The sequence below is a fragment of the Euprymna scolopes genome, chromosome 12 (genome assembly GCF_053919585.1).
Source record: "Euprymna scolopes isolate OS-2025 chromosome 12, ASM5391958v1, whole genome shotgun sequence".
NCBI lineage: Eukaryota > Metazoa > Mollusca > Cephalopoda > Sepiida > Sepiolidae > Euprymna > Euprymna scolopes.
The window spans coordinates 2530759-2555587 of NC_136493.1; the positions used below are offsets into that span (position 1 = coordinate 2530759).

At 31.6% G+C, this 24829-nt stretch overlaps 1 protein-coding gene across 1 annotated transcript in view; it reads right to left on the reverse strand.

The window, feature by feature from the left end:
• Nucleotides 1-2122: 2122 nt before the first annotated feature.
• Nucleotides 2123-24829, reverse strand: part of LOC145291151 (vacuolar-sorting protein SNF8-like) — a 47212-nt gene continuing 24505 nt past the window's right edge. Inside the window, exons 6-8 of the mRNA XM_080136676.1 lie at nt 19977-20118; nt 7511-7585; nt 2123-5126 (exon numbers count right to left, since the gene is read on the reverse strand). Coding sequence (XP_079992802.1) covers nt 5025-5126; nt 7511-7585; nt 19977-20118 — 319 coding nt within the window. The 3' untranslated portion in view covers nt 2123-5024. The remainder of the gene's footprint in view (nt 5127-7510; nt 7586-19976; nt 20119-24829) is intronic.

A 24829-nucleotide genomic window follows, 5' to 3' on the forward strand; every position in this document is an offset into this window, starting at 1 on the left:
AACTAGCTAGACTGATAGATAGACAATTATATAAATTGATAGGTAGATAGACAATTATATAGACTGATAGGTAGATAGACAATTATATAGACTGATAGTTAGAGAGACAATTAGATAGACTGAAAGATAGATAGACAATTAGATGGATAGACAGATAGATAGGTAGATAAATAGAGAATAACTCAAGATGAGAACAGTATTCAGAAGAATTGCAGTAAAATTAAATCTTATTTATAAAACTCACTGTATCTGTCAGTCTACATGTTTTCAAACTGCATCTTCTTAGAGACACAAGCACAAGGCAAGTGGTTGGTTAAACGATTGCATTTCTTGTGGACCATTTTTTTATATAGGTCTTTAGCCGGTAAAAATAGCTGCTAAGGGGTCAAAAATTGAAAGAAATTGCAACTTGGTAAATTTAAAGTGACTTCTCACAGAAGAGATGTTGCGAGTTTGTCTCTGATGTATCGTTATTTTCATGGAAAGTGTTCGACTGAGCTTCAATTTATGGTCCCCCCTCGCCAAACTTTCACAAGAAACACTCGTCTAGCTGTAAACACTATCAATAATTCCCCCCACTCTTTATCTGTGCCTAAACCTAAACGTAGATTCCATGAACAAAGCTTTTTTCTTAGAACTGCACGCCTGTGGAATTGTCTTCCATTTTCCTGCTTTCCGGCTGACTACAATATGGTTGTCTTCAAGTCTAACGTAAATAAGTTCTTGATGAGCCGTTCCATATAAGTTATCAACTTTACCAAATTTTCATTACTAATGATTACTATAATGTCCAATTTTCTACTGTACACTCTTTAACCCTTATCCTTGAGTGGCCTCTTGGCCATGATAATGTGGTGATGCCTATGTATATAAAAAAAAAAAATTGCTTTGCTACGCACGTGGAAATATATACACATTTGTAAATTAATGTTAGTTTATTTTTAGCGATCTCTTATCCAACTGACGATGGCTCAGACAATAATATCTTAGGTAGGAGTGAAATTTTGGTTTTGGTTTCGATTTCAGCTGATGACATCCAAGCCATATTTTGTTTCTGTTTTTGATATCACTACTATGTATTAGGTAGATTATTTATAAAAGTGAGAAATTGTGCATGTGTGAGGACACTTTTCAACCTATATACTCAACGAATATTTGATCTACAGACTTGAAATTTGGTATATAGGGTATTCAGACATGTGGAAAACTTTTTAATCCGTTTCAACTGGAAAAAAAGGGCTGCTAAGGAGTGTAAGCTGAAAAAATAATAATACTTACATGCATATGTCTCAGTTTCTTTGTTTTTTTTTTAATTTTAAAGGAATTTAACGTTACGTTTAATACCTACAGTATTTTTATTTATAATAAATAAGAATTCTGCATTAATTAAAATATAATATTTATGCATATTTTATGGCTGGGCGACTTGCTAGTATATCTAAAGCAGTGAGAATGTGTGTGAGAGGGCAATTCTCACCTATATACTCAACGAATTTTTTATCTAAAGACTTGAAATTTGGTATATAGAGTATTCAGATATGTGAGAAACTGTTTAATCAGTTTTTATCCGGAAAAAAGGGTAGCTTATAGTCAAATTGAAAATTTGGTATATGGGGGTGGGGTTATTAGATTTTCAACTTTTTCATGACTTCACATGCGTGCATTGCCGACAGATTATTTATGTTAAAAATAAGTAGGTTTGAAAACACTTTTTAAAGAGCGTGTGAAGCTGGCCTAATGGTTATCGTACTTGACTCACTGTCCTTAGGTTTTGGTTTCGATCTCAGTTCAAGTATTTTTTCTTTTACTTACAAGAAATGAATTGTTTAGAAAAACATAATATTCGCATGCATATGTCACAGTTTCTGTATAAATTAAAATATAATATTTATGTGTATTTTATGACCAGGCAACGCCGGGTGGCCTGCTAGTACAAAATTTATTTAAAGAATATAAAAACACTTTATTTATACAGAAAACAGTAATTTGTTTATTCTTAATAGTACTGAGCCTGACAAACATTTATTATTTCAAAATTATGAATTCTGTTAACAGTAAATAATACAAATTGATTTAGAAAACACCATGGAATTTCCTGAGAATAAACAAAACAAATCACAAGAAACTTTATTATTTTATTTTTTTTTTCATATATACACAAATTTTTGTTTAATAATTAAAGTTTGATTTAATTCGAAAAAAAAAAAAAAATATATCAAGTTGTTTTGTGAAAAGCCTTGAACATTTATTTCTTTTATTCTTGACAAAAAATAAACAAGGTGCATAGGAAAAAGGGGTGATTGACTTCTGGGTTCCGTCATCAAATCTAATCCAAAGATTATGATTCTTTGAAAAGAATTATTCTTTTCATTAAAGAAATGCGTCGCAAAAAAAAACAAAAAACAAAAAAAAGCTTGTAAAATATACGAATCATGTCCTAGAAACAAAATGGCTGAGATAAAGTTTTATGTAAAAACGAAACTGAAATGACACATGAAACCAGTACACAAAAAAAAAAAAAAAACCCCTCAATAAACAGAAACGAAATAAAAAGCATTGTTCAATTATTTGGAAAATATTTTTTTTGTTACTGAAAATAAAGTCTTGTGTAATTATTATTTTCAATTTACGTTTTTAACTTATAGATACATTGAAAGATTTCAGTTATGTGGGCCAAGTGTTCTTCCTGTGAAGAACTTGTGGTCAAAATTTCATTGATATAAGCGAAGACAAAGGGTAGTCCATGAAAGATTTCATCAATGAATCTTTGGAATGCCTGGGCGGCATTACACAGTCCAACAAGTAGGCATGTGAATTCAAATAGTCTGAAAGGAGTGCAAATCGCAATCTTAGGAATGTCTTCTTTACACACGCAAACCGACTCTGTAATGAAATGAACTGTTGTGTACTGATACAGCCTTACAAAGGTAAGCTAAACTTTGAAAAATAAAGAACAAAGGAACTCTACAATCCCTGAATTAACTCTGTATCCACATTAAACAGAATATGTTAATCTCATGATCGTAGAGATCAACAAACGCACATGTACACACACTTGCTATTATACATTTTCCACAAAAAGCTATTGTCTGTATAAAGAAATGTATGAATATTATTTACTTGTTTTAAATAAACTTTACAATTATACAGAAATAACTCGGAATCAATTTTCATTAATTTAGGTTCTTGAATGCGCAATGCCACCACAACAAACTAAAAACTTTAAGTGACACACAATCAGGTACGATATGCGCCACATATACCAAGTGTTTTACATATGCAAACCGATCCGGTAAGAAATGAACTTTCGTATACTATCCAGCTTTATTGAGGTAAGCCAAAACATTGCAGAACATGAACAAGCTAACTCTACAATCATGAATTACCTCAGTAACAACTTTAAACATAATATTTAATCTCAGTTCACACCTGATTGGCAGAGATCAACAACGCATGCACACACACAGTCTTATGCATTTTTCACCACAAATTAAAAAATGTATAAATATTTTTTCATGTTTAAATAACTACGATTGTAAATAAATTAACTCGGTATCAATTGTCATTAATTTATGTTGTCGAACACACAACAAACTAAAGTATTCAACTTTAAATAATTACACATCTTCATTTTTTTTTGTTTCCATTTCATTCAGTTTTTTTTTTTTTTATTAGTGTGCAGGTTTCGTATTTCGCTTTTATTTCAGTCAGTTTCTATTTTTACATAAAACTATCTCAGCCAGCCATTTTGTTTCTAGGCCACTATTTGTAAACTTTACAAGGAAAAATAAAAATAAAATAGAGAATGATTTTGATGTTTTCTTTTTATTATTTTGCTAAAGGAATTTCAAATTTTTTGTCAACAGAAAAGATTTGTCTCAAGTTTTGAAACTCTTACTACAACGCACTCGCTATTTCAATGGTGACCCAATCTTCCGAGACTTGTCCATTAAGGAAATAAGTGAAAACTCTTTGCATTTGAAAACAGTTGTCTGAAAGCATGGTTATAAAAATCTGCCTGAATAGAATAACCTAAATTAAAGAAACGCTTGAGTTTCAAAATTACATCGTCGAGATTATGACGAAAATAATAATAAACTGTTTTGGTTGATCGGCTGTTTTATGGCATATCAACCCTATTTGGGTTATTCAATGCCGAATCTAGTTATTTTATCAAATTTTTTATGCTTCAAGTTGTTTATATCTTCAGATATTTATTCATGGTGTTTGGTTTGGTTGTTTTGTAGAGAAAAAATGTTTTTGTTTTTGGCTTCACACAACATGATTGAGTTTTGCAAAAAGGAAAGAAAAAAAACCCATCAAGGTTTCTTGCATTTTCAGCCAGGAAAGCCATTATCTTCAGACAACCTGATCTTATAGCACCAGAGGACAATTGGATTGGCCACATCGTCAGAAGAGATTCTGAAAGCAATGTTTACCAAGCATTCCAGGAAGATTTTCTTGATAAAAGAGTTTATGGTGGGCCTCGAAAGCGCTGGACTGATCAAATTCAGAGCAATGTAGAACTTCTTTTGCGAATGATGGAACGATTAGCAAAGCCAAGATCAATATGAAAAGATTGTGGTATCCATTATATTGCGTAAACATTTTAAGTTTTTTGCAATGAAGGAATTTTGGGTTTTGTGATTTTTCGACTGATTTTTTTGTGGCCTTCATCAGATGTTAAAATGCAATCGCTGAAGCGTCTTTGCCAAAAGTTGCACAACAGAATCGTTGGAGAATGTATCGTTGTGAAAAGAATAAAAGCAACAAGTTTACAATTTTTCAAATAATTGACGATTAGAGCTGTTTTATATCGACCTCTTTTATATCGAACCCCTTTTCCTCGCCACAAATTTAAAGAAAACAGAAAAAGAGATAAGTGAGTGTTGAAATGAAAAAAAAAGGGAAAAAAAAAAGAAAAAAGAGAGAAAAGAAAGAAAAAATAGAAAAAAGGAAGGAAAAAATGGAAAAAAAGGAAGAGAAAAAAAAAAAGAGAAGATGCTGCCGTTCATATTATCATGCTATGGTGACTGTGCATCTGGGAAGAGCGTAGGGAACCAATACTGCCTTTCATGTTCGGCCTGATCATCCACCCAAGCCAGTCCTTCTTTTAACATGTATTCCTGCGAAAAAAACAAAACATGAAATCATTCGTCGTGATCACTGTGTAAAAAAAAAACAAAAAACTATTCTTTGGAGGATCAACCAGGTTTTCAGTCATTTGTACCGTTATTTTTTCATATAAAAGAATGGGCTGAGGCAGAGAAGTTTTAATAGAAAAGATATTACACTTTTTCATTTTTTCTATTTTGATTTTATGATCTTGCTAATAAAATATTATGTTCACAATAACACTGTGCAATAAATTTCAGGTTAAAAGAAGTTAAACATGTTACTTAAGTTTTGGTGTAAAAAAATAATCTGATACTAAATCCGACCTTTATTTCTCTAGATCAGTCACCGTTTTCGTGTAGTATAAATCATATTATTGGTTACGTATTAAAAACACAGAATTGTTAGTTTAAACAACATTTGTCTCTTAACCCTCTTTTGTCGAGCATCATTTTCCATTTTTATGGTCCTGGATATGTCCTTTTTTTTTTTTTTTTTTTTTTTTTTTACACAGTGATCACCACTTATCAAGGCCCGGAAGCCACTCAGGGATAAGGGTTATTGCAAGTACATTACGTTAGTGTGGAGATTTGATGAAGTTTTTACTTAAGGGGGCGGTTCATTAGGAATTTGTTAACATTGGACTTGAAGACATCTAAGTTGTAGTCCGGTTGGAAGCAGGCAAACGGAACAGAGTTCCACAGGCGTGCAGTTCTAAGAAAGAAGCTTTGTTCATGGAATCTGCGTTTTGATTTAGGCACAGATATAGAGTGGGGGAAATTTTTCACAGTGGATTCAGCTAGACGGGTGTTTTTCGTGAAAGATTGGCGAGGGGGGACCAGAGATTGGAGTTCAGACGAGCACCTGCCATGGAAATAACAATAAAACAAGGATAGGCTCGCAACGTCTCTTCTGTGGGAGAGAGGTTGCAGGGTAGAGAAAAGGGCATCCCCTACTAAGCCACAAAGTCTATTTTGTACTCTGTCAAGGTAGATGTCAACGAATGATTTAAGTATGTGTTTAGGGAGGTCATTGATGTAGATCAGGAAGAGAGTTGGGCCCAGGATTGACCCCTGAAGGACTCCAGCATTTATATTGCAGGCCTCCGATTTTTGTCCATCTACCACTACTCTTATGAGCCTATCGGAGAGAAATGATTTAATGATTGAGAAAACATTTCCAGTTATACCGTAGCTGGAAATCTTGTGAAGTAGACCCTTATGCCATACCTTGAACTATATCCAGTGATGAGGCCCCAGTTTGCGGGCTTTGGAGAGTGTGGAGCCACCCTTTAATTACCATTGCTCCCAGGTCCTCTCTGACCCGGAGTGGTAGTACCTGTTAGGGTCCCAACTATGGGTTAAATAGAAACCGACTTGAAAACAACAAATATATTCTATTAAAACATTTTTCTTCAAAATCTTTGGATTCGGGATTAAATAACCCGAAAAGGGTTGATATGCCGTAAAATAAAAACAACCATTTTTATATTCCAGCAATAGTCTATCAACACGCCAGGGTTTCATTTTCCTTTAAAACTAAAATATCCTGATGGAATCTCTTGCCATTTTCATTGCTCACATCGCTAAGATTTTCCGCAAAATTTGCAAAAGCGATAATTTTCAAAAAAAAAAAAAAAAAAAAAAAAAAAAAAAAAAAAAAAAAATTAGTAATTGTCTGCATTTTTGAGATGAGGTGTTTTCATTGATTGAGATTGTCGAACTGACTTCCTCATCTTGATTGTTATAGACACAACGTTTGGGCCATTTTGCCCTCCGGCCTTCATCAGGTGTTTTGTATCGAACTGGAGAACCGTTTGTTAGGAGTCTTGAACCCAACCCTTTATTATTATTACGGGGGTACCACGTTTGGACTCCAGCTAGGCTCTGGGACATAGTTGCTGATTCTCTGTTTTGAATGTTACTTTTCACTGCCTTCGTTCAGGATTGAACTCAGCACCTTTGGGTAACTGTAAACTTTAATACAACGTCTAGGACCACTCAGCCATATGTCACTAGGACAAAAAAAAAAAAATAATTCGACAAAAAGATCAGAAATGTATTTTCCATGCCACTGTGCGTACAAATGTCTTTACTTTTTCTTTTTTTTTTAGTGTTGCAATAACTTACAATTGGTTAACGACATGAAATCTATACATTAAAATATGATGTACTAATATTGTTCCAATAGGTCACGGGTCGTCTATTACACGTTAAAAAGCAAGACAAAAAGTTTATAATAGTTAGTCATCTGGAAATGTAAATAAATTTATCAATTTGTTGAGAAAAACCAAAGTTATTCATTTTTAATTATGGCATTTTCTTTTTTAAAGGATTAAATGTGTCGACGAAAAAGGATTGTAATTAAAAACAAATCTCAAATCCGTTGTACATACCAATGCTTTCATGGCTCTTTCCTTTTCCCAGTTGAGTGCACCTTCAAGTCCGGAGACGGTCACATAATAAGATTTCTAAAAGAGACAAAGAAAAGAACAAGTAAAGATCTGGACCAAATTTGGCACAAAGGGGATACATGCACCCGTAAAATATGCACACAGCAACAAAAAAACATGAAAAACAAAAAAACAACAAAATAAAACAAAAAAAAACGACTGCAAAACAAAAACAAAAGGAAAATTAAAGGCGATTGTAAGACTACCATTAAATGGGCTGGTAAAGTAAAGATCTGGACCAAATTTGGCACAAAGGGGATACGTGCACCCGTAAAATATGCACACAACAACAAAAAAACAAAAAAAAAACGACTGCAAAAGGAAAATTAAAGGCGATTGTAAGACAACCGTTAAATGGGCTGGTAAACAGCAAAGAAAAAAAAAAAAAATAAATAAATAAAATAAACAAAACGTTCAACTAGAATTCGTCACTCACAACTTCCTCTCTCAACTTCCAGCACGCGTTTTCCCAACCGTCGTCTGATCAGCATCTCGGTGGTTGCCTTAGTGCGCACCCTGGTCTTGCCTGTCAGTGTGTCTGATATTCAGTGGTACACGCATAGCAAATCAGTGTGTATGCGTAATTTCTTGACTTTCCACTGAAGTGCCAGATTGATGGCTTTTATCACCGCATCGAGCTCTGCCAGGTTGATATGAGCAGAGTCATTCACTGCTCGCAACCTTTGCTTTGTTGTGCTGAGGCCGGTGTGATCTCGTGCGATTCCACGAGACTACACCTTATAAAACAACGGCCGCCATCTTTAATCTCTCTCTCTCAGATCCCACCTGAAGGTAAGTCGTATAGCCACATAATGCACACACACGTGGGCGCTTTCTTCTTTGCTTATTATATTCAACAAAGACGTTCTAGTACAAAATAATTGATGTAATCATGTCGTTGTGTTATTGTTTTGTTTCTGAATGTTTAAGATGACGATTAATCATTTGGATTGTTTGGATTACTGTTCTCATCTTGAGTGTTATTTTCACAACGTTTCAATCGATGTAACCTCCGACCTTCTTCAGGTGTATCTTGTTGAACATAAGAATTTTTCTGCTGAACTCTGGAATTTGCATGGAATTCCAAACAGAATCCGCAGCATAACGAATAAAGTACTCGGTAATATTAGTTGTGACACTCTTTTGGAGGTTGAAGGTTTAATCCTTAGTGTGGACGATTCGAAAAATACAATCGTGAATTACTTAGGAATCTCACCCGATCATGGGTGTCAGAACGAGAGCATGCCGCCCCCGTGAATAAAAAGTGCTGTTCAAAATTTCATGCAGATACCCAAGTTCAACAGAAAGATTCCAGAGTGTAACAAGATACAACTGAAGAAGGACGGAGGTTACATTGGCCGAAACGTTGTGTAAATGACTTTCATGATAAGAACAGTAGTTGAAATAAAACAAATGTATTTTCCTTTCTTCATCCGCGAAAAAAATCTCTAATTTTGAAGTTAAATTAATATCCGTCAATCATGAGTAAATATAATAACAAAAACATTTTTATTATCAAAAATATAAAATAATAAAAAATTTGGGTTCAAGGATTCCAAAACATTCCAGTGCTAGTCCTTGTAGTGACTCGTACTGGAATGTTATCCTTGAACCCAAAGTTTTTATTGTTATTTTAGAATTTGGAAAATAAACAAATGCGTTGAAACAAAAAAGAAAAATGTAAAAATTGTGTATAGCGGCATCATTTATGTGACTGGCAAACAGCGCATTTGACGAAATTATTTTTTTTCTGGAATTTTTAATGAAAAAAGTTTCTTAAAATTTGTCATTGTATTTTCTTTGTAACAGCAAAAATAATATTGTTTCTTCATCAAAAAATTGGCCCAGCGTTTTTGAAACAAAAGAAAAGAAACTTTCTTGTTCGGACAGTTTGTGCATGGAATATGCCGACGCTAATGAGTAGCTTATTCTTCATGAGTATTACTCCGTCGTATCAGTTAAGATAAAAACAAAATGTAAGAAGCCATCAGACGTACCCCTCCACCGTACTGTATACCGATACTCTATGGCTGACTGGGATAGCTTCCGTACATTCATATCTGATTTACCTCTGCATTCCATGTTTAAAAAGGAGGTGCCCTCTATAGTATCAGATCTGACCGAATGGTTAATTGTAGGCATAGACCAATTCATACCATCAAAAAAATTCCAACAAAAACCTAACAGCCAGCCATGGTTCTCCCCAGAATGTGCTGCTGCTATCGCGCACAGAAATCACTTTTTCCATAACTACCAACGTAATAGATGCACTGAGACTAAAGCTGCTTTCAGGACTGCCAGCAACCACTGTAAAAGAGTAATAAAAAATGCAAGAGAGCTATATGCCCAGTCTGTTAAGTCCAAGGTAGCTGATCACCGGCTTGGTTCCCACCAGTTTTGGCAAATAACAAATAGGATCCTGAACAGAAGTGTGCGTTCTATCCCAACCATTATCAATGGACCAGAGGTTATCTCGTCAGCGTCAGACAAGGCCAAACTATTTGCAAAGAACTTTGCAGCTAATTCTACCCTATGCGACGAAGGCCATCAACTCCCCATATTTCCTCCTATAACACAGAACAAGCTAGGTAATATACAAATATCCGTGTATGAGGTCGCCAAGCTAATAAAAAACCTAGATTCCAGTAAAGCAACTGGCCCTGATGGCATCCCAATTATAGTGTTAAAAAAAGCTTCAACCAGAACTTGCTCCCATACTTACGAAACTATTTAAGCGCTGCCTTAAGGAGAAGTGCTTTCCGATCCCCTGGAAGACCTCATCAGTTTGCCCTGTATTTAAGAATTCAGGTGATAAGTCATCTCTCTCTCAATACAGACCAATAAGTCTTCTCTGTGTTATGAGTAAGTTACTGGAATCAATATTAAATAGAGAAATAGTCAACCACCTCAGCAGAAACAACCTTCTTAGTGACACACAATATGGTTTCCGCTCTGCAAGATCTACCGCAGATGTGCTGACGGTTATATCCCACAGGATTAGTGAATCTCTTGACAAAGGCTTCCTTTCTAGGGCAATTGCTCTTGACATATCAAAGGCCTTTGACAAAGTATGGCATAAGGGTCTACTTCATAAGATTTCCAGCTACGGTATAACTGGAAATGTTTTCTCAATCATTAAATCATTTCTCTCTGATAGGCTCATAAGAGTAGTGGTAGATGGACAAAAATCGGAGGCCTGCAATATAAATGCTGGAGTCCCTCAGGGGTCAATCCTCGGCCCAACTCTCTTCCTGATCTACATCAATGACCTCCCTAAACACATACTTAAATCATTCGTTGACATCTATGCTGATGACACGACCATCTACGGCAACACATCAAAGGCTGTAAATGACGAAGTTCTCTCGGATTCTCTCTCCTCTGATCTCGAGCGCGTGGTTCAGTGGGGGAAGATGTGGCTAGTTACCTTTAATGCATCTAAAACCAAACTCCTATCCTTACATCATCAACGCTCTGATCCCCAGCTGGCATCAATTGTGATGGATGGCTCTCGTCTGGGTGAGGCCCCGTGTTTTGACAAGCTTCTGGGTTTGACCTTTACTCCTGATCTGAAATGGAACACGTACATCAAGTCTGTTGCCAAGGTCGCAGGAAAGATGGTGGGATCCTTCTACCGCTCCAGAAGATATCTCACTACTGATGCAATTCTCTATCTATATAAAAGCCAAGTACGGCCAAGGATGGAATACTGTTGCCATATCTGGGCAGGAGCTGCCAAAAACAGCCTATCATGCCTTGACAGAGTACAAAATAGACTTCGTGGTTTAGTGGGGGATGCCCTTTTCTCTACCCTGCAACCCCTCTCCCACAGAAGAGACGTTGCGAGCCTATCCTTGTTTTATCGTTATTTTCATGGCAGGTGCTCGTCTGAACTCCAATCCCTGGTCCCCCCTCGCCAAACTTTCACGAAAAACACCCGTCTAGCTGAATCCACTGTGAAAAATTTCCCCCACTCCATATCTGTGCCTAAATCAAAACGCGGATTTCATGAGCAAAGCTTCTTTCTTAGAACTGCACGCCTGTGGAACTCTGTTCCGTCTGCCTGCTTCCCTCCGGACTACAACTTGGATGTCTTCAAGTCTAATGTTAACAAATTCCTAATGAACCGCCCCCCTAATTAAACACTTCATAAAATCTCCTCACTAACGTGATGTACTTGCAATAACCCTTATCCCTGAGTGGCTTCCGGGCCTTGATAAGTGGTGATCACTGTGTAAAAAAAAAAAAAAAAAAAAAAAAAAAGATTCATGGGATATTTACACAAACATTAAAACTTCATTTTCAATCACTAATAACTCAGGTTCACCATAAACATGTCTTAAACATTAACTTTTAATCGTTTTAAAAAGTATTTGATAATTGTTGTTCATTTCATTTTCGTTTGCATAAACATTTTTAAAAGATCAGTTTTTAAAAAGAACCGTCATCATCATCATCGTCATATTCATTTTAATGTTCAGTTTGCTAGCATGTTGGATGGAAATCTCTTGTTTTATTAATTTCATTGCATGCCTATGCTTCCGTGCATTTATGGTGTTCAGCCCTTAACAGCAGAATTTGTTCTGACACTCTGCTAGGCTGAAAGTATGCAAACTGGGGTCAACTTCACAACTGTCTTCGACTCTAATAGTTTCTCCCCTTGGACTGCTAAACTTTGGAATTCCCTCCCTATTTCCTGCTTGCATGACTGTACTAACATGCAAAAATTCAAATATAATATGAACAGACATCTCACTGCTCAACTCCCTACATGTAGACATGGTTCCAAATGATAGCCTTTATGTTCAAGTAGTAATATGCCTTGCTTGAGGTGAATAAGACTATAACAAAAAAGTTTTAATTTATTTATTGAAAATTGTAACAATTTTAAAACAAAACAGTTAAAAAACAGTGAGATTAATATGTAAATATCTTTTTTAGGAGAACAGAATTTTATAATTCAGACCAAATGTATTCAACATCATGAATTAAAAAGTAAAATATATAAACGATAGCTGACCAGTTCTAGACCTTGTTCAATAACGCTAAATCGAGGTTAAATTACAAACAAACAAAAAAAAAAAACCCAAAAAACAAAAACAAAACAAAAAACAAAAAAAATTCTAAAAAAAAATTTTTTTAAATTAAACAAACAGGGAAGTATCAGATAGAAACCAAATTGCCCTAAAAGATTTTCTTTTTGTTTACAAAGAGGTCTAAAGGACTTATAAATGGTTTCAAATGAAATAATGAGGTCGACCTACTCAGAATGGAGAACAAGTCAACACTAAACTTGGAGGCATAAAAATGGTTATTTATAAGGTGTTCACAGATGGCCAAACCGTAGATATCATTCAAAATATCTGATGATGAATAATTTGCATATCGAATCTTCGATAAAAATGTGTTGTTTGACACAGGAGTCCAATCTTTGCAACGCTTGTCCAAAGTAGTGCAAAGCACAACTACATTAAAATGAATAAACAATATTAAGGTAGTGTGGGGGCAGGGACATCTTTTCCAATTAAGATGGATCACTTGGTGAAGTAAGTCAAATTATCATTAATAACAACAATTGAAATGATTTTTTTTGCAAACATAACGCTTTTCACCACCGTATAGCCCCCAAAAAACATGCATTAAGTATATAAGTATATATATATATATATATATATATATATATATATAATAAATTACACAGTCAAACAACGTCGCAGCCCACAAGAGCCAACAATCAACACGTATGTTTGCTTGATCTGCGTTGGTTAATAGAATTTCTTGTGTGTGGGGCATTTGCTCAGTTGGTAGAGAGCTTACCTCGTATGCAAGAGGCTCGGGTTTCGAATCCTGAGTTCAGCTGTATCTAACTGATGAGCCCAAATGAGGGCGAAACTCGAGTCCTGGACTTTCGGTTTGTTGACTGTCACAGCTCTTGTGGGCTGCGACGTTGTTTGGCTGTGGAATTTATTATATATAATATCTCACATTCTGAAAATCATATATATAAAAATATATATATGTATGTGTGTGTATATTTAAAAACAAACCACTTATTAAACTTACTGCAACAATTTAAATAGTTTCCAGATTAAAGTGTTTTCCTTTCTGTCAAGATGGTTGTCATCTCATTGTTTAAATGAATTTGTTGTCATTCTATGATTCCATCTTTTCAAAAATTGGTGTGATGACGTACACAAAAACATGAAATTGTCTATGTATATAAAGTATGCTGAGGACGAATAAGCCAAACACCGTAAATATGGATTTTATTAGAATCAATAAGATTACTTTTCTCATTTTGATTGTTATTCACACAACGTCTTGATTGCTATTCATACGTGTGGATTGTTATTCACACAACGTTCTGATTGTTATTAACGCAACGTTTTGATTGTTATTCAAACAACGTCTTGATTATTATTCTACCAACCTCAGGATTGTTAATCAAATAACGTTTTGATTGTTATTCCCACAACCTTTTGATTGCTAATCAAACAACATCTAGATTGTTATTCATACAATACTGTGATTGTTATTTCCACAACGTCTTGATTGCTATTCATGTGTGTTCATTGTTCTTCACAACACGTTTTGATTGTTTTTAACACAACGTCTTGATTGCTAATGATATGTGTTGATTGTTATTAACACAAGGTTTTGATTATTTTTCCCACAACGTCTTGATTGTTATTCAAACGTTTTGATTGTTGTTCACACGTTTTGATTGTTATCCATACGTTTTGATTGCTATTCATACGTCTTGATTGATATTCGTAGGTGTTCATTGTTATTTAAACAACGTTTTGATTGTTATTCACACAACGATTTGATTATTAAAACAAAGGTTTGATTGTTATTAAAACAACGATTTGATTGTTATTCAAACAACGTATGATTGCTATTTAAACAACCTTTTGATTGCTATTGAAAAAAAAACGTTGTGACTGTTATTCAAACGTCTGGATTGTTATTCAAACAATGTTTGATTGTTTTTCAAACAACGTTTTGATTGTTATTCAAACAACGTTTTTATTGTTATTCCCACAACCTTTTTGATTGCTAGTCAAACAACATCTTGAATGTTATTCTAACAAATCTTGATTGTTATTCTAACAAATCTTGATTGTTATTCAAACAACGTTGTGATTGTTATTCAAACAACGTTTTGTCATTCAGACAACGTTTGATTTTTATTCAAACAACACCTTGATTGTTATTCAAAGAACGTCTTGATTGTTATTCCCACAATGCCTTGATCGTTATTCCCACGTCATGATTGTTATTTACACAACGTTTTGATTCTCTTTCACACAACTCTGTCATTCCCACAACGTCGATTGCTATATATACGATTTGATTGTTATTCACACAATGTCCTGATTGCTATTCACACGTCTGGATTGCTATTCAAACAACGTCTTGATTGTTATTCCCACAACGTCTTGATTGCTATTCACACAACGTCTTGCTATTCATTTGATTGTTATTCACAAAACGTCTAGATCGTTACTCACACAACGTTTTGATTGTTATTCAAACAACATTTTGATTACTATTAAAGAGGCTCGGGTTTCGAATTCTGAGTTCAGATGTGTTTAACTGATGAGCCCAAATGAGGGTGAAACTCGAGTGTGGAACTTCCGGTTCGTTGACTGTCATGGCTCTTGTGGGCTGCGACGTTGTTTGGCTGTGGAATTTATTATATATATATATATATATATATATATATATAATGCATGTGTGCGTATGTTAAAAAAAAAAAACACTTATTAAACTTACTGCAACAATTTAAATAGTTTCCAGATGAAAGTGTTTTCTTTTCTGTAACGATGGTTGTCATCTCATGATTGTTTCAATGAAGTTTTCGTCATTCCATGATTCTATTCATACGTTTTGATTGTTATTCATACAACGTTTTGATTGTTATTCAAACAACATCTTCATTGTTATTCATACAACTTCTGGAGTGTTATTCTGTTGCAATATTTCATAATGGGATATGATTTCGCACAGTCGAGAGAATCTATTTATAAACGATTCTGCTAGGAACTGACAAATCGAATTCACGTTCTGCTACCAACCAATTCGAAACCAGAATTCATACATGACATTGCGAGCCTATCCTTGTTTTATCGTTATTTTCATGGCAGGTGCTCGTCTGAGCTCCAAACATTGTGTGAATAACAATAAATTGATTTCTTAGTAATCGAGATTGATATGTTCGTAATCGCGTTACGTGAAAATTTGACATTTTACATTTTGTACTGCGATAACGGGAAAAATAATATTTAACTCTGTAATCGAAGAAATGGGAACAGAAAAAAAAAAGCAATGAACGAAACAAAAACGAAACTAAATATAACGGAAACGGTATATTATATATTAATGAGAAAAAAGGAAAAGAAAACGAATCATTCCAAAAAGAAGAGAACCTTTTTTTCCTAGTGTAATAATGTTTCGAAATAAAGTGTAAATAAGCAATGTATAATTAGGCGTGGTGCATTTTCTGCAATAGGAAGCGTTTCAGTTTTTGTATGCAAAACCTGAAATCGGTGTGCGTTCGTTTTTGGTTCCTCGTGAAAGATGAAGCGGTGGTGTCAGTGGGGTGCAGACAAAGGAGGAATTAAATAGAGAGAAAAGATCTTACAACTTCCATTGATTGGTACATGTTTTGGCAGTGAACTCTCACCAGAAAAATATAGGAATGTACGATTATCTAGCAAGTGTAGAGGTAATAGGCCTATAACACATCTCATATAATGTGCTGCAGTTTGTGCATATTACATTTGCATGAAATGTCTTTAGTTTTAATCCTATTAAGGTCAAACTCAGAGGGGAAAAATGACTTCATTTTATTTATATAGAAAAGAAGATAGAGAAGAATGTATAATTTGTTTTATATATTTTGTACATGATAAATGTTGCAGAGATTACAACGTCAGTAAAGAAAGGACAGTAAATAAGGTTGAATTATTTTTTTTTAACAAATGGTCAGCTAGTATATTTAGAAATTAAAAGGGGTAGACAAAATAAATTTATGTAGATGGTTATCTATTTTACTGTTATGGTGGAGTGATTCGATTTTTTAAAAAAATTATTTATGAATAACAAAATAATGATAAAACGTTTTGCTATGCACACAACCTCTTGATTGTTTACATAATGTAGTAATTGTTTTTTTTATATAACATTTCGATTTTTATTTTTATAACATTTTTACAGTTAATTACATACAACGTCTTGATTGCTATTCATATGACGTCTTGATTGTTATTCGCATATCTATCTTTTCTTGAATCAGCAGCAAACTGTACACGGCTGCACTTGAATGCTTCCAAGACTGAGTGTATGCCAATTAACATTCGCAACAATCACATAATTAAAACACTCACAAACAACATCTTCAAATGTGTCAGCAAAACAACAGCATCGTTTGAATGGAGGTTACACACGTCCTTTGAGAAGAATATTCAATGTCTCATGGCGAAATCACCCAACTTTAGAAATGATATATTGAAACTTACCAAGAGTATTAACGTCAATTTGTAAAAGACACGGTCAAATTTCTGAGCATTGTGCACGTGCCGCAGATGAACTTGTTTCATCATTTGTACTGTGGAGGCACCCATCATCTCACAATCGATCATATAGTTAACTTTTCTAGATAGGATAAAATGAGATACATTTATCTTCAAGTAAGATCTTTTGGGTGCTATGACAGATAGGGAATACTGGAAGTGAGTTCAATCTTGGCTGAGTCTGCAAGATGATCATGATTCACACAACGTTTTGATTGTTATTCACACAATGTTTTGATTGTTATTCACACATTTTGATTTTTATTCACACAACGTTTTGATTGTTATTCACACAATGTTTTGATTGTTATTCACACAATGTTTTGATTGTTATTCACACAACGTTTTGATTGTTATTCACACAATGTTTTGATTGTTATTCACACAACGTTTTGATTGTTATTCACACAACGTTTTGATTGTTATTCACACAACGTTTTGATTGTTATTCACACAACGTTTTGATTGTTATTCACACATTGTGATTTTTATTCACACAATGTTTTGATTGTTATTCACACAATGTTTTGATTGTTATTCACACAACATTTTGATATTTATTCACACAACATTTTGATATTTATTCACGCAACGTTTTGATTGTTATTCACGCAACGTTTTGATATTTATTCACGCAACGTTTTGATTGTTATTCACGCAATGTTTTGATTGTTATTCACACAACGTTTTGAATGTTATTCACACATTTTGATTTTTATTCACAGAACGTTTTGATTGTTATTCACACAATGTTTTGATTGTTATTCACACAACGTTTTGATTGTTATTCACACAACGTTTTGATTGTTATTCACACAACGTTTTGATTGTTATTCACACAATGTTTTAATTGTTATTCACACATTTTGATATTTATTCACACAACGTTTTGATATTTATTCACGCAACGGTTTGATTGTTATTCACACAACGTTTTGATTGTTATTCACACAATGTTTTGAATGTTATTCACACAACGTTTTGATTGTTATTCACACAACGTTTTGATTATTATTCACACAACGTTTTGATTGTTATTCACACAACGTTTTGATTGTTATTCACACAACGTTTTGATTGTTATTCACACAACGTTTTGATTGTTATTCACACAACGTTTTGATTGTTATTCACACAACGTTTTGATTGTTATTCACACAACGTTTTGATTGTTATTCACACAACGTTTTGATTGTTATTCACACAACGTGTTGATTGTTATTCACACAACGTTTTGATTGTTATTCACACAACGTTTTGATTGTTATTCACACAATGTTTTGATTGTTATTCACACAATGTTTTGATTGTTATTCACACATTGTGATTGTTATTCACACAACGTTTTGATTGTTATTCACACAATGTTTTGATTGTTATTCACACATTTTGATTTTTATTCACAGAACGTTTTGATTGTTATTCACACAATGTTTTGATTGTTATTCACACAACGTTTTGATTGTTATTCACACAACGTTTTGATTGTTATTCACACAACGTTTTGATTGTTATTCACACAACGTTTTGATTGTTATTCACACAACGTTTTGATTGTTATTCACACAACGTTTTGATTGTTATTCACGCAACGTTTTGATTGTTATTCACACAACGTTTTGATTGTTATTCACACAACGTTTTGATTGTTATTCACACAACGTTTTGATTGTTATTCACACAACGTTTTGATTGTTATTCACACAACGTTTTGATTGTTATTCACACAACGTTTTGATTGTTATTCACACAACGTTTTGATTGTTATTCACACAACGTTTTGATTGTTATTCACACAACGTTTTTATTGTTATTCACACAACGTTTTGATTGTTATTCACACAATGTTCTGATTGTTATTCACACAACGTTTTGATTGTTATTCACACAACGTGTTGATTGTTATTCACACAATGTTTTGATTGTTATTCACACAACGTTTTGATTGATATTCACACAATGTTTTGATTGTTATTCACGCATTTTGATTGTTATTCACACAATGTTTTGATTATTATTCACACAATGTTTTGATTATTATTCACACATTGTGATTGTTATTCACACAATGCTTTGTTATTCACACAACGTTTTGATTGTTATTCACACAACGTTTTGATTGTTATTCACACAATGTTTTGATTGTTATTCACACAACGTTTTGATTGTTATTCACACAATGTTTTGATTGTTATTCACACAACGTTTTGATTGTTATTCACACAACGTGTTGATTGTTATCCACATAGCAATTTGGTCGATGTAACCCCTGACCTTTTTCAGAAATCTTTCTGTCAAACTCATGAATCTGCACAGAATTTTAAAAGATAGCATGCTTCCATCAGTCATGATTGGGTAGATATCTGAAGTAATTCACAATTGTATTTTGAGTATCGCTGGCACTAAGGATTGAACCTGAAACCTCCAGATGAGTATAATTTTACAACTGAATTTTACTGAGTACTTTATTCACTATTATGGGTCTTTGTAAATGGCAATCATATTTTGAGTGTCGCCTACTCTGAGGACTGAAACCTTTACTCCAGTGGATTGAATAAAGAGTTCAGTTCAAAGTTTTTTGCAGATTTGACTCCAACAGAAAGGTGGATTCCCATATTCCAATAAGATACTCAGAAAATCAAAGGTTACATTGACAGAAACGTTATGAAAATAACGCTCATGAACATTAGTTTGAAGAATAGAAATAATGTGCATTGTCATTAAGTTTTGTCAGTAAAAAAAAATTAAATTAAACTAAGAATTAATTATTTTTTTTTTTTACTTACGCTACACAAAAGTAGAATTGCTACATAAACCAAAGAAATGGTTACCTGTGCATGCTGTAGGACAGTGGTATGGTCCATTGTCAATTCCCCAGGCACTGACTGAATGAGAAACGATTTGCCAAGTGGATGAATTGTAAAACCATTACCAAGCGTTTTAACTTTTCGAATTGCACGCAATAAATCATCCCTGTAAAAAAAAAAAAAAATAGTTAAGTAAATTGGATTACTTTTGAAAATAAAAAAGTTAATGGTAAATTAAATTGAATTAATTTTGATAATAAAAAATTTAATGGTGAATTAAATTGGATAATTTTTGATAATAAAAACATAAGATAATAATCTATATACATTCAGTTGTTAAAAATAATAATCTACATACATTTGTTAAAAATAATAATCTATATACATTCATTTGTTAAAAATAATAATCTATATACATTCATTTGTTAAAAATAATAATCTATATACATCCATTTGTTAAAAATAATAATCTATATACATCCATTTGTTAAAAATAATAATCTATATACATCCATTTGTTAAAAATAATAATCTATATACATTCGTTAAAAATAATAATATATATACATTCGTTAAAAATAATATTATATACACATCCATTTGTTAAAAATAATAATCTACATACATTTGTTAAAAATAATAATCTATATACATTCAGTTGTTAAAAATAATAATCTACATACATTTGTTAAAAATAATAATCTATATACATTCATTTGTTAAAAATAATAATCTATATACATTCATTTGTTAAAAATAATAATCTATATACATTCATTTGTTAAAAATAATAATCTATATACATCCATTTGTTAAAAATAATAATCTATATACATCCATTTGTTAAAAATAATAATCTATATACATCCATTTGTTAAAAATAATAATCTATATACATTCGTTAAAAATAATAATATATATACATTCGTTAAAAATAATAATCTATATACATTTGTTAAAAATAATAATATATATACATTTGTTAAAAATAATAATATATATACATTTGTTAAAAATAATATATATACATTTGTTAAAAATAATAATATATATACATTTGTTAAAAATAATAATATATATACATTTGTTAAAAATAATAATATATATACATTTGTTAAAAATAATAATATACATTCATAAGATCAGAAGGGATTTCAAGTTGCATTGTTATGATGACTGAACTTCTGCATTCATCAACTGAAATTTCATCTCTCTGTTGCAGATATTGACGGTGTGACACTCTACGAAAGCAACCCTCTAATTCATGTGCACCAGAAGCAGAGATGTGTCATCGAATTCATCGCAAAAGTGCATTGAGAACATTGGTGACCATATAAAAAAAATAAATTCTGGAGCACAAATGGTAGCCTGGTTTTTTAATGGTATGACTTCAGTCTTCATAGCTGTTCAACTTTTGGAGTTGAAAAAAAAAAAAAAAATAGGAAGCTTTGCTTTTGAAACAACCTACTTATAATTTATTCATACAAACATTATTAGCTACATATGTGCATACATATTTCTGCTGCAATTTCTTTGTACATTATATATATATATATATATATATATATATATATATATATATATACATACAAGGTGACCCCAAAAAAACAAAAGCTAAATGGAGGTCATCTAGAACATATGCTATAGAACGGAGAAAAAAAAAGGCCAAAAACCCTTGTGTTTTGATGTGATGTTTTGAATATAATAAACTAGTTATGACCAAAGTTTCATTTCATTTAGAAAAAACACTAGGAAACCGGGCCTAATTACAGTTGGGTCCCGTTTTTTGGGGTCACCCTGTGTATAAATATATATATGAGAAAAAAAACAAGATTCTTTAAGAGGGGCCTTATTGAGCTGATGCAAAAGCTTAACAAATTGAAGTGGAGCTTCTACAGAAGATAAAAAATAAAAACGACAATATAAAAATATATACTAATAATGCATAGAAACTTAATTGTTTATTCAATATGGAAGTTACATCAATTGGTGGTTGTATTCTTTTTATTTTTGATTTTTTGCCTTAGCTTTTTTGTATTTTTTATTTTTTTGTTTACTGTACCACTTGTTTATTATTTATTTTTATATTTTTTTATTATTTATTTTTTTATGTTTTTATAATATATACTTTTTTATAATATATACTTATATTTTTTATAATATTCTTTTATTTTTTATAATATATCCTTTTATTTTTTTATATTTTTTATAATATATACTTTTATTTTTTTATAATATATTTTATTTTTTATAATATATCCTTTTATTTTTTTTATAATATATACTTTTTTTATAATATATCCTTTTATTTTTTTATAATATATCCTTTTATTTTTTTATAATATATTTTATTTTTTTATAATATATTTTATTTTTTATAATATATCCTTTTATTTTTTTATAATATATTTTATTTTTTTATAATATATTTTATTTTTTTATAATATATACTATAATTTTTTATAATATATTTTATTTTCTTATAATATATTTTATTTTTTATAATATATACTTTGATTTTTTTATAATATATACTTTGATTTTTTTATAATATATACTTTGATTTTTTTATAATATATACTTTTATTTTTTTATAATATATACTTTTATTTTTTTATAATATATACTTTTATTTTTTTATAATATATACTTTTATTTTTTTTTATAATATATACTTTTATTTTTTATAATATATTTTATTTTCTCATAATATAGTTTATTTTTTTATAATATATTTTATTTTCTCATAATATATTTTATTTTTTTATAATATATTTTATTTTTATAATATATACTTTTATTTTTTATAATATATTTTATTTTCTTATAATATATTTTATTTGTTTATAATATATTTTATTTGTTTATATTTTATTTGTTTATAATATATACTTTTATTTTTTATAATATATTTTATTTGTTTATAATATATACTTTTATTTTTTATAATATATACTCTTATTTGTTTATAATATATACTTTTAATTGATTATAATATATACTTTTATTTGTTTATAATATATTTTATTTTTTATAATATATTTTATTTTTTATAATATATACTTTTATTTGTTTATAATATATACTTTTATTTTTATAATATATTTTATTTTTTATAATATATACTTTTATTTTTTTATAATATATACTTTTATTTTTATAATATATTTTATTTTTTTATAATATATACTTTTATTTTTTACAATATATTTTATTTTCTTATAATATATTTTATTTTTTATAATATATTTTATTTTTTATAATATATACTTTTATTTTTTTATAATATATTTTATTTTCTTATAATATATTTTATTTTCTTATAATATATTTTATTTTCTTATAATATATTTTATTTGTCTATAATATATACTTTTATTTGTTTATAATATATACTTTTATTTTTTATAATATATTTTATTTGTTTATAATATATACTTTTATTTTTTTATAATATATACTTTGATTTTTTATAATATATACTTTGATTTTTTATAATATATACTTTTATTTTTTATAATATATACTTTTATTTTTTTATAATATATACTTTGATTTTGTTATAATATATTTTATTTTTTTATAATATATTCTTTGCTTAATACTATTTTTTTACTCCCCATCATTCCAAACAAGGCATATTGACACTTGGACGTAAGTGGCTACTAATGGGGACCATGACTAAGAAAGATAAAGATGTTTGTTTACGTTGCATTTGAACGTCTGTGTATTAGTACAGTTTGGGAAGCAGGTAGCAGGAAAGGAATTCCAAAGTCTAGCCGTTTTATCAAAATATGTGTAAAACAGGCACAGAGATGCAACATTGTGGTGATGGTTCTAGGGGTACTTCTGTTTGCGACGAAATGCTGCCGTACGGTGAAAGGGTTCTCATCCCCAAAACCCTTCAAAAAAGGACTTTCAAATGGAGCATCCAGGAATAAACCGAATGAAAAACCTGATGAGAAGTTCCATTTACTGGCCAGCGATGGACCAAGACATTACCAACATGGTGAATACATGCAAAGGCTTTGCTTTGGCTGCCAAGGCACCGTTTATAACACATAAACCTTGGCCTAAAGTTGAACAACTGTGGTCGAGGATCCACATTGACTACGCGGGGCCAGTAGAGGATTTTTACTACCTGATAGTAGTAGACAGCTATTTGAAATGGCCAGAGGTCCTGAGAGGCAAAAAACCACGGCAATGACAACAAATTTTTTATTAGAGTTGTTTGTTTGTTTTGGGGTTGTGGATTGGTCAGCGACAATGCTACCCGGTTCACCTTGGCAGAGTTCGGAGAATTCTGCGAGACATACCAAGTTAAGCATATTATGACCCCCCCCCCCACACACACACCAACAGAAAAGGCTCTCCAGCAATTTCTGCATATGTATAGAATAACGAAAAATCCAAACAAATTAGATGCCGGATCCCCAGCTGAAATCATGTTTGGGCGGAGAATAAAATCAGTATTTGATAAACTGCTGCCCAAACATATAATGCAATACAGAACCTCTACGATGCCAACAAAACGGTTTAACCGTGTAGATAAAGTATATTATAAACATTATAAGAATAATGTTTCCTTTTGAGAACAGGGCATGATCTTACGAAGAGTTGGCCATGTTACACACATCATTCAGGGCCCAAAATTCGAACATAAGAGGCACCTGAACCAAATAAGGAAACGCATCTCCAAGGATCCAGAACCACCACCGCAGGAAGGCAGAGAGACAATTGATACAGTATCTGACTGTTCTGAAGTGGAACCTTGAAAAGGCATGTCAGAACAAAGATGCTCCAGCAGAAAAAGGAAACACACAGACCCCTTGCTGGTCTGCCCCCAAAAGAAAAGATACTGATTTCACACCTGAAGA